This window comes from Cryptomeria japonica, chromosome 2 (assembly GCF_030272615.1).
Source record: "Cryptomeria japonica chromosome 2, Sugi_1.0, whole genome shotgun sequence".
Lineage (NCBI taxonomy): Eukaryota > Viridiplantae > Streptophyta > Pinopsida > Cupressales > Cupressaceae > Cryptomeria > Cryptomeria japonica.
In genome coordinates this window covers 12692329-12704074 of record NC_081406.1, presented here as the reverse complement: position 1 = coordinate 12704074, position 11746 = coordinate 12692329, and the positions used below count along the sequence as shown (strand labels likewise).

At 38.6% G+C, this 11746-nt stretch overlaps 1 protein-coding gene across 1 annotated transcript; it reads right to left on the bottom strand.

Annotated features, from left to right (window-relative positions):
- Nucleotides 1-465: 465 nt before the first annotated feature.
- LOC131042096 (linoleate 9S-lipoxygenase 6-like) lies at nt 466-5066 on the bottom strand. The gene is made up of 9 exons (XM_057975407.2): nt 4892-5066; nt 4502-4803; nt 4125-4365; nt 3549-3902; nt 3334-3419; nt 2114-2221; nt 1704-2008; nt 1355-1618; nt 466-1272 (listed from the first exon to the last, which is right to left on the bottom strand). Exons 1-9 carry the CDS (start codon nt 5034-5036, stop codon nt 507-509), a joined length of 2571 nt encoding a protein of 856 aa, XP_057831390.2. The 5' UTR covers nt 5037-5066; the 3' UTR covers nt 466-506.
- Between the last annotated feature and the right edge of the window lie 6680 nt (nt 5067-11746).

The following is an 11746-nucleotide window of genomic DNA, read 5'->3' as shown; positions in this document are numbered from 1 at the left end:
TTGTAACACTTTAAAATTGCAACAAAGTTTGAGAGTGCTTTCATACCGAATGTGGTTGTCCTTCATGCGATCATATTATTCAAAACATAAAAAATCTTTTGCACTATAAATAGAAACAAAATGAAACAAACTTCTTTGATATTACAAATCTAATTGTATTGTATCCCTAATTGCTTAAAAAAATGAGCTCATTAAGATAAAACTATATATAAAATATTATTCCTGCTTACTTAAACACCACAATATAAATTGATCAACTGAAACCAACTACTACTCCATATGTAAGATATGGAAAAAAACATTCGAATCATCTGAGATAGAATTGCAGGATATGTTCAACTATGCTTTAATTTATTAATACATCAGTACATAGTTTTATTTTTAGAAAAAGAGATGGAACATAAGGGTCCATAATACTTTCCATAGGAATCACACAAAACACTAAATTATGATCACTCATCACCCACTCAACAAAAAGTAATAAATTTATAAGCTTTTCAGCACTGTCATATGCTAATGCTGTTAGGAATTCCCTTAAAGGTGAGACCACCAGTCTTGGTTTCATCTGAAGTGTTTGGAAACAGGAGTGTGTAGGGAAGCTTTACGGCACCACATCGGTTTTTCAGGTTTGAATCTTCATTTCTAGCAATAATATTTTTCTCGATGTCCAGCAGGTTCCGCTGAAATTTTTGATAGGCTTCGTAAACCCTATTCTCATCAACCCATTCTTTGGTTGAACCCTGGCCTAAGTAAACCTCGTCGGTGGAATGCCTGGACAAAATTTCCAGCACAGCCATGGTAGTTGTGGCTGTGGTAGGGTCTGTAAGAGTCTTGAGAAAAAATGTTTCTGGGTCCTTGAGGAGTTTGGAATACTGATCCGATCCTTTGAGTGGAACAAGCTTTCGGGTGGTACTGGGGAGATTGGGCATGAATCCAGCGTAGTCATACTGGCTGAAGTTCACCGCAGCGTGGTGAGCAGAGGCAACCCAGATGAGGGTGGTAATTGCTTCCTTCAGATCTTTCAGGCTCTTCATTTTGTACCATCCTGCCTCCTCATGCTTCTTGTCTCCATGCCCAACCTCTCTGATCTCTTTCCACCATGCTCTCACTTCTTCATCACTCTCTACACTCTCATCATCGCTGTAATAAAGTGATAAGTATTCCGACACCCAGGATTTCAAGGCATCCCATATTTCAAGCCCATCAACAGCATATGGGTAATCTTTAATCACAAGTTCCAGCCCGCCTGCTCCATTTTCTACAGCCATACCCCTGCAGTTGCATACCAAAAGCAAGGCATCAATATCTCTAATTACAATGTCAATTGACTAAAACATTCACATTCATGAGTTACCTTTTTTTCAGATCAGCTGGTAGACCTTGCTCATCGAATTTCCAATCGATGTATGCTTTGGAAGAGATTTCCATTCCAAACTTGCCTGGACTGAAACATTTCTCAACAATGCCTTCCGCATTTATCAAGCTTTCACGAGCTGCACGATTGATGTCCATGGTGTTGCGAAAGTGAGGGACAAGTAACTTGTGAAGGGGGTGCAGTTTGCTCAGATTTCTGTGAGTAGAAATAATAAACGGCTCTACCACGGCATGTGTTCTCAGCCTGAAATTTTACAGCGTCTGTGAATCCCACATTACTTTTGCATGAAAGATATAATTACAATGCAAGTCTATGTATAATTACTTACCAATGATTGACTATCTGGTGATAACCAGAATCGTTGGATCGCACATGAGCTTTGGCCAACTCCCACAACGATCCCTTATCTTCTTCAGCATAGTTGGAAGTAAAGACGCGGTTGTCACCCTGTGCCACAGATGTGGGAGGCAAACACAGCTCGATGGCAATAGGCCTTAGGGTTCCATCAGCCCCAAGAAAGAAGATGGTGCGGCTGGCATGGACTTGACTTGTAGGAAGGCTGTTAATGCGTTCCACATAGGGCATGTACGCATCATAGTAGTCCAATATAAACAGTTTTTTATCTTCAATGGCCTGCCATGGGCCGACATATCCTCGATGAGCAACATGGATGTAGTAGCCTATGTGTTAGGCCTATGATTCAAAGCAATAGCTATGTAAAATTTACCAGAAATGTACCTTTTCCACTGACATTTCATCCAAGTAAGGAAGCAAATGTTCCTCAGTGATTGAACTCTTTTGTGGACCGTAGATTTGTGGGTTCAAATTGCCATGTGGAGGGAAGCGCTGTCATGGCCAAAACATTTCTCAAGTCAATAAAATTATGTGTCAATCATGAATATACAAGCTTTCATCATATTATAATCAAACATACAAGAAATCATTTATGGAAGACCAAGAGTTACTACTTAGAAATCTACTTTATTTAGAATTCATATCCACATCAAAAGCTAATTATAGAAGACCAAAAGTCATAACTTAGAATTCCACTTTAGATGTTTGTATGAGGATTTGAATTTGACCCTCTCCAATGAAAACACAATATTTTAACCAAAAAAACTGAACCTATTGAATTTTTACAAACCACATGCACATGAGAAGTTATCTATGGAAGACCAACAATTAAACTTATAAATAAAGAATTCCAAATAACATATTGAGTGTCATTTTAGTTAAGGGTTGACAGGAGTTGATAATTAATGTGAATGATATAATCAAATATAAAGTTATTTTCTCTTGTCAAATCTTATTTAATTTTTTGTTTGTACTACAACACTTGGGCATCTCATAGATGTTTGTGTACAGGAAATCAAGCAAACCATTATATTTGATATTATTTTCTATGAGTGAAATATTGATTGAAAGTATATAAAATGCAACCATACCAAAAGAAGCTTGGAACACAATCACTACAATCTTTGAAATATTTTATTTTGATCTTTGTGAAATAATTAAAATAATTTCCATGAAGAAACATCTGTACTTCATGATATTCATTAATGATATAATCTAAAAAGTATGAAATTACTTTCTAAAGAACAACTCTAAAATGTTTTTATTTTCAAAACGTTCAATACACCATGCTGAGAATGGGTCATGGTGCAAAATAAATTAAAGACCGAGTTTGAATAGGAGAACGGGAGCAGTAAACCTCAAATAAATTGGTCAAATTTTTGCAAACAAGAGGCAACTCTCTATTCCATACACTCATCCGGGAAATAAAGTATATAGAAGAATGAGTACGTATGATACCTCAAGAAAAAGATAAATTAATGCTCAAGGCTTGTAATATCAGAGATAAAGTAGAGGGAAAAGCAAGTGTATTCGTCAGTCCTGTCCTTTTTAGTAGTCGACTTATTTATTTACTTGGAGCATAGTTCTAGTTTATAGATACTTACCTCCAAACGTTTAATAACCATAGGATTAATCCCTGCAAGTGTTTGACGAGCAAATTCTTCGTCTGTCCTCCACGCATCATCATCCCCTGAATCGCACATCATATTCATAACACCATCAGGAAGAGGCTAACTTCAATTGCAATTTTGTGACCCAACTTGTAATCCTGTGTTACGGCTTAATATTAAGTATGCATTTAAAATTTAACCTTACTTACTGTTTATTATATTGGGTTTTGGAAATTTTAGGATCGCTTGGTCGTTTGTATCCAAAATCCCTTTTATCATCTGAAAGGGAACGACTGCTTTGGCCAAGCTAATTGTAATGTCAGCTGGCAAGTTAAGTCCCTTACTGTAGAGACTTTTAACCTCCAAATTGCCGAAGTGTTTCTTCACTACATTTAGATTTGTGACAAGATCAGAAATGAACTTTTTAGAGAATGCTTTGAAGAAATGGGCTCGAAAGTCAGAAAGACTGGCTTGAGGGAACTTCTCATCTGCCGGGATATAGAAGCCTGGCGATATAAGTGCTGACAATTTCCACTCCTGCTTTCGACTCTCATAAGCGTGATCTGCAAGAAACAGAAATTTAAAAGTCTGCTTATGTGTAAAGCAGTTTAAACCTTTAAAGACAATTGAAGGAAGCCAAGAGAGACGAGTATAACTATAATCTATGTAAACAGAGGTATAAGATTTTTAATCCCTAATAATAAGAATGGAGAGCTGTGAGAGCTGTGTGTAAGCAGTATTTTAAAAGATTTGGTTATGGGTAATCATAAAATAGGGTGACTCACTTATTCTTAGGCGATTACGGCCAGTTCGGCATCTCCGCGGATATGGGAAGTCGGCGGATCCTCCGATAATTGTTCTCTCAAGATTCTTCCCATTCTCAAGGTCACCCAGATCATTGTAAACATCATAATCATAAATACGATCCCACGGCTCCCTCTTTCCAGTACCATTTCCCCTCATTTTTACCAGCTCTTCACCCCTCCAACCCACCAGCCCTACTGGTGTTTTCGTAGGAAGATAGCTCTGCAGACATTACACATTTCCACATTATTGTTATTATAATGATAATGCTTGCTTCTAAATCTGTCTTCAAATATTTCAGGATTGTCCACTCAAACATAGATTATAAAACGAGTGAAGTAGATAATATACAGCATACATTATTTGCAAAGAAGATTCGTCCACTACTCAAACTGGAACAAAATTTGGCCATCCATGTAGGATAAACCCAAGAGTTACAGAGAAAATTAACTTCTCCTTGATCAGGAAGATGGATACAAACATGTTTGAGATAAAACTCTCGAGCATGCTTGTTTTTTACTGGTATAGCTCCAGGAGTCCCATAGTCAGTGGGCCATTCAAAAGTGATTTTGTGGGTTGTATCCATAACAACTGTTCCCAAGCCTGGCCAATTCCAGTCTAAGGCAGCCTTATGAGGGCTAACTTTACCCTTGCCAGTTTCTGCAATATAATAAAACACAATTTGTTACTGCATATATTTTTGCAGTGCATATGTGTCTGTATGAAAGAAAAGTAAGGTATACGTTACCATTATCTGTTTGATCACAACTGACCAGTTGAAAAAACACCTTTCTCTGCAGGAGCTCGGCTGCCCTGTCTCCAAAACTAGCACTGTAATCTTTCATGTCCATAAGCGATGCTTTTCTCAAAACTACAGTGCCTTCAATCTTCATATGTTCGTTCTTACTGGAATTGGAATTATTGAAAAACCTTCTCATTTTTGGTTTCAAAATGCTTCTTCAACTTCTAAATGCCGACCCAATAATTCTTTTGTGCACAGCGGGTGCTTCAGTTGCTGCAAATTGCCGCGAGGGCTGTATAAATAGCAGTCTGCAGTCGTCGCAACGAAGAAGCTCACAAATTCCGTCAATCTCTTGTGGGAATTCGCAGTACGGAAACAGCTGAGAACCTTTCAAATTTAGGACTATTCCCAAGAGATATAAAACTGATTACACACTCATGTAACATGTTCGCAATAAATTGGTATTGCTTGCAACTCGACGGTCAAAACTATAAAAAATGATTGGTTTCGTCGCAACGAAGAAGCTCACAAATTCCGTCAATCATTTTTGGAAATTCGCTGTACGGAAAGGCGACAGCTGAAAACCTTTCAAATTTAGGGCTATTCCCAAGAGATATAAAACTGGTTACACACTCATGGAACATGTTCGCAATAAATTGGTATTGCTTGCAACTCGACGGTCAAAACTATAAAAAATGATTGGTTTCGTCGCAACGAAGAAGCTCACAAATTCCGTCAATCATTTTTGGAAATTCGCTGTACGGAAAGGCGACAGCTGGAAAACCTTCCAAATTTAGGACTTTTCCCTTGTGATATAAAACTGGTTACACACTCGTCTAACATGTTCGCGATAAATTGGTATTGCTTTCAATTGGACGGTCAAAACTATAAATTATGATTGGTTTATTGAACAGTGCGATTTTTTTTAATGCATAGTAGCCATTTTTATTAATTAAGATAAAGTACACTATTTTAAAAAAAATAGGGGATACAAAATTACTTTTAAGAGTCAAATGGGTAGAGCCTTATAACTTCAAAAAACACATTAAATACGGGAAAAGTTTGGAGAGCAAAAAATACAAAGAGAAACAGCTAACACCTAAAGCAGTGACCGAAGGAGGTGGATCTCTATTATCCTTAGGACCCCATACATCAATGAGGTTAGTGTTGTCATTCGGGAGGGATCACCCTTCTTTAGGAGTAGCATCTTCTTTTTCCTTGCCCTAATCCTTGTGAGAGGGCAAGATTGCTAGAGCAAGACATGAGAAGCCTTTGGAGGAACTAAGTCATCCACTATCACCACGAGAAGTTGACAAACCGCTGTCACCATTGGAAGCTGGCCACCCACTTGCACCACCAGTAGTTGGGTCCACACCCGATGAGCCCCACTCTAGAGCAAAGCCCCCACGTGGCGGAGTGCCACATATTTAAAGCACTATCACCACTAGACTAGCAGCAAGGACCCTAAGACTGCAGGGTCTAGGAACGGTGAACGGAAGGGCTACATCCATATTGGTGGCCACAAGGCGGAGACTAATCATGAGAGATAGAAGGACCAGCAGAAGTGTTGGCTAAAGGATTTGGAGGCACTTTGGCAACTGTACAAGGAGCATTTCCCTAATGCTCTAGAAGGGTTTGAATGTGGGCCACCTCCAACACAATCTTGTTGACTTGCACTTAAATCTGAAGCATCACATTATTAATTACATATATACGCTTTACTAAAAAGAAAAACATGAATGTCAATTGAGCTATGAGAAAAAGAAACATCTCAATCTTTCTATATTGTAAAGAGGATTTCTACCCTAAAAGCATGCCAAATTTGGGTAAATTTGAAGGGGATGTGATTAGAAGGGCCATATGCTAAGAAAAAGGGCTTTAGCTAGAAAGGCGAAAATAAATAATGAATCCAACTCCACAAATTTTGAGCACGGTGGCAGATTCAAAAGAGGTGTATGAAAGTTTCAAGTTGTCCATAGAAAAGGCAATGCGCATCACAAATATCCATATGCCTTATGTGAGAGCCCAAAGGCAAGCGTTGAAAAAGAATGTACACCAAGCAAAATGAGCAAGCTTGGGCTTGAGGGTAGAAAACCAAATATTATGGAATCTGTGACTCTAAACCGCTCGAGAGGACTACAAATGCCACTGAACATTCAAGGCAAGCACCATAGGCAAGTAAAGAGAGAGCCAATGATACCCCATCTGAGGTTTGAGGCTGCAAAAAGAGGTATTGGGTTGCCAATGCCAATCTTTCCACTAGGGCTTCACAATGTGAATACCCAACTTGTGTAGCATATTCAAAGGTAGAGGAGACATGACCATGTCAAATGTTTGTTGATTTGGTCAATTGAGTTGGAATTGAGTTCACATATCTTCCCAAGAGTAAAGATTTAGAGTAACTTTGGAGAAAAAGTCCTCGAGTGTGCGAATGCCACACTTATGAAAGTATAGAGCTCAAACTCCAAGGACACGGGCCAGGGGAAGCCTCTAAAGCTGAATGAGCAAAGACCACAAAATATTGTACTAGTTGAAAGAAATATCATCTCTGAAACAAAACCCATCCCACCAAAGTCAAGGTTTTATAACTTCCTAAGCATGCCAAATCCTTTTGGCAATGAAAGTGCCTTAAATATGAACAACATCCTTCATAATGAGAAGGGTTTAAAATGCATTCCCCTTCCAAGAAGGTCTATTAACAAGAAAACTTGAAGAAATACAATGCTAGAGAAGGATTTTCCAAGTCTCATTGCTAGAGGTGGCACGAATGATCCATTTAGCACATAAAGCGATCATTTTCTTCTAAGTAGAAAGAAACCCAAGTCCACCAGACTCACACAGGAGACAGTGAAACTCAGCCACTCTGTGAAAGCCATGATGATCAACCGCCAATGCCCATAAAAAGTCTTTGATAAACTTCTCAAGCTTATTGTAAGAAGCTTTGGAAGGATCCCAACAAGATGAGTAATAAACATGGGAGACTACAAGAATCTTAGAGAAAATATGAAATTTCCTAGATAAGCAGAGCGCCTTGGTGATCCAATAAGCCAACTTTTTCTCAATTCTAATGAGGACTACATTCGAGAGGTCCATAGAAGAGCCTTGGAAAGAAAAAGGGATACCTAGAAGTAGAAAGGTTTCACCATGACCTATCCACTTCTACCCATACTGGAGCATCCAATGAGGACTCAGAAGAAAGGATTGTCGATAACACTGGATTTTGTGTCATTGAATCATTGACCTAGAAGCCAAACAAAAAGTGTTAAGATATTGGAGAGTCTCCAAGACATTGTGCTCATCTTCAATGAGGGTGAGAAAAGAGTCATCCACAAAATGACCATTGACAAGTTGTGAAGGTGACTCAGGTAGGGAGATTCCCTCAACCCACCTAGTGGAGATAAAAATAGCAAAAAAATACCCAAGGCCCTTAGTGGCCATAACATACAAGGAAGGAGCCAAAGGGAAACCCCAGTGAATAGATTTGAGCAGCCTAAAGGTCAGAGATTGGTGACCATTGATGGTGTTGTAAGTAGATGTATCATCAAATATAATCTTCACAGACTGGATGAACTAGGGTCCAAAACTTAGAGCTCCCAACATGGTGAGAATGAAGGGTCACTCTGTTTGTTCGCATTCTTTGGTAGAGTCGATCTTGACAAAGATGACACTTTGTTTAGACCAATGAGCCCATTCCATACCTTCTCACACAATAACGATGTTATATAGGATGAATCTATATTTAATGAAACTAGCCTACTCAGGGTAGACAGTCTACGGAAGCAGATGACAAATCTTTAGAGCCAGGGCCTTGGCAATAATCTCATAGGAGACATTGAGTAGAGTAATAGGCCACCAACTATAAATTTCTTCAAGGTCACTTGCCTTCTAGGTATGAACTTGATGCTCCCTTTGTTAATTAACTGACCAAAAAATTGAATGAAAGACTTTTAGGTAGACCTTATACAAATCAAGTCCTACACAAGGCCAAAAAGCTTTGTAAAATTCACAAGGAAAGTAATCACACCCAAGGGCCTTGTCATTGGCCATGGAGAATGCAACTACCTTGAGATCCTCAATGGTGAGTAATTGATCACAAAAAACCTTTTGGGCTTCAGAGAGCCTAGAGGGGACAACATTTAGGCACTCTCATGGAGACCTATCTTTCTCAAGAAAAGCTTCTTGAGCAATGAAAACTTTCAATGGCAAACAAATTCCTGGAGAATGTCTAGTAACTCATAGAGCACCATATGAACTTCCTTAATTGTCTTAGTTCCCAGTGAGGAGTGATGCACATGAAGAGCCAATAATAATTCCTTAGAAGAACAATGCCCAACCTTCCTTAGAAGAACAATGCCCAACCTTAAGCCAATGAAGTCTAGCTTTGATCTACACACCACAAGCAACATTGTTGTCAACAATTTGCTTTCGATGTTGGAGCCCGGAAAGCTTAACTTGTAGGGTGGGAGAGAAAGGATTGTTAACAAGCACCTTCATGGGGTGATGAAGATCTAGGGTGGTAGCCTCATATGACCATTGTCGGTACATGGCTAATTGCCAACCATAAATCCTGAGAAAACAAGCTATATGTTAAATAGCACCATTCCACCAAGCAATCGACCCAACTTGACTGACTCTCTGAACTTTAAAGTTGTTGAATGTTGGCATCATGGGCTGATGACTCAACAAATAAGTGTTTACAAAAAACTGAGTCTTGGATGGTTGTACACAACCCACTTGCCATTCAATGTTTAACTTGATGGGAAAGTGGTTTGAAAGGGAAACTTTAGTGAGGGGTAAAATAAGTAGATCTTGACAATCCCCAAAAGAGAAAAAATATTGTGCCATCATCATAGCATGATCAAGCTGTTAACAAAAAATTTCAATACTCTTTGATATATGTCAAACACCATGGAGATGGAGGTGGTTAGTGTTGGGATCGAAGAGCCCCAATTTATTATGAATGTAAAACCATGCTTCCTTCTCACCAATTGTACATCGAAATGGAATTAAGCCTTCTTTGTAAGAGACAACCTCAACCATGTTAAAATCATCACACAATTCCCAAGTAGTTGGGGATAATGAATCTGCAATCCACTACCATAGAAAACATCTCTCAACAACATAATTGAGAGAATAAACATTAATGATCCCAAAGGAATGATTATCGACTAACGTAAGGATCCAAACAAGTTGCCGAGTAGGATCTAAACCATGAGCCACAATAAAAGACTTCCAAAATGTCACAAGGAGAGTGATGACACCACCCTATCTTGCCTCATGATTGGATGCCAAAACCAAGCACGTTGGTCAAATAACTTTGCATGCAGTACAAAAAGCATGAATGAAGCAATTTTGATTTCCTGAAGGCAAAAAACATCTAAACCAATATATTTATGTTAACTATCTTTTATGGAATACTTCCCGACAAGGTTAATAAGACCTCATACATTCCATGATATACAATTCATGATTCAAATTCATGCATGGTATCCTCATCCTTGAGAGAGGAGAATCTATTTACAAAAAATTAGATGTCATCCGAAAGTCAGGATAAGAAACCATGTTCTTTTTCTAAGCTCCATCTCCAACATCCACATGCCTAGAAGGGTTGTGAGAGTGGCGGAGAGAGTTTGGCTAAGAGGTTAATAGTGAGGTGGTCTAAGGATTTCAAACCCAAGTGATGTGAACAACAACATCACCAACTATGGGAGCAGAAGATTCTTTCCCCTTAGCTCAAGGGTTTGAAATAGTGGGCTATGGTTGCGGCTACAACTACGGAGCATAAAGACCTTATTGCTTGTGAGAAGCCAAGATAGATGAGGAGTTCTTGCCTTTATGAGAAACTATTGTCAAACCCTTTACTTTAGGGGCTTCAGAAGTGTGTGAAGGTTCGGACCCCGTGAGGGAGGTCTTAACTTGTGGAGAGGCTAGAGAGCAACCCTTAATCTTGTTCTCTGAAGACTAGCACCAAAAACATGTATTAGATAGATTCAGATAGAGAATTCATTATGAGTGATAGAGACCTCCTATCTGAATATCAATAGTCTCTTTGAGGTTTTGAGAAAATCAAATTCCATATGCAAACCCTCTTTTGAAGGTGAGCATGATAAATATGGTCTGGATCAATATATACAACCTTGCCAATGGACTAGGAAATGGTTTGCAAAATTGACCAAGAAGGAAAAGGGAGACTAGGAAATTCAATTCAAATTGGGACCTTGACCTTCTTGTCATCAAAGATAGAGAAGTCTCTTGACCATGGCTTAAAAACAAGTAGCGACGACCAGAAATACCAAGACCTATATTAGAGAATGGCCTAAACATGATTAGACTTAACAAAGTGAAACAAAAAAAAAATCCTTTGGTGAGATTCTAGACAACATCAAGATGGACGCCACGAGGGGCTTAGGCCTTGGTGACCCAGTCACAAAGCATGCTTTTGGGTGGAACCCTCCCCATAAAATACCCTATCAAAGTAAGTTGTTCAAGTCTCTAGCATGCACTATTATGTCAAATGATCCTCTAATCTTAATCACACATGAAAGATCACAAATTGGGTATCCTTGTACTTTTGCTCAATCTTCATAGTTTCTTCAACATGTTGGTAATGATTAGATTTGATCTATCTAGTTTGTTTTTGTTGAATATTTTGGACAACTAAGAGGGGGCCTGAATCAATTGTAAATTAAAAATATATTACTTTTCTCACATATACTAATCTGATACAAATTAACACAAATTACTTAAGCATAAGTAGATATGAACATGAAAGAACACACACAAGGAGCACCATATATAATGTGGAAAATCCAAGAAGGGAAAAACCCCAGAGAATGTTAGTTTTCAATATGAAAACTTTTG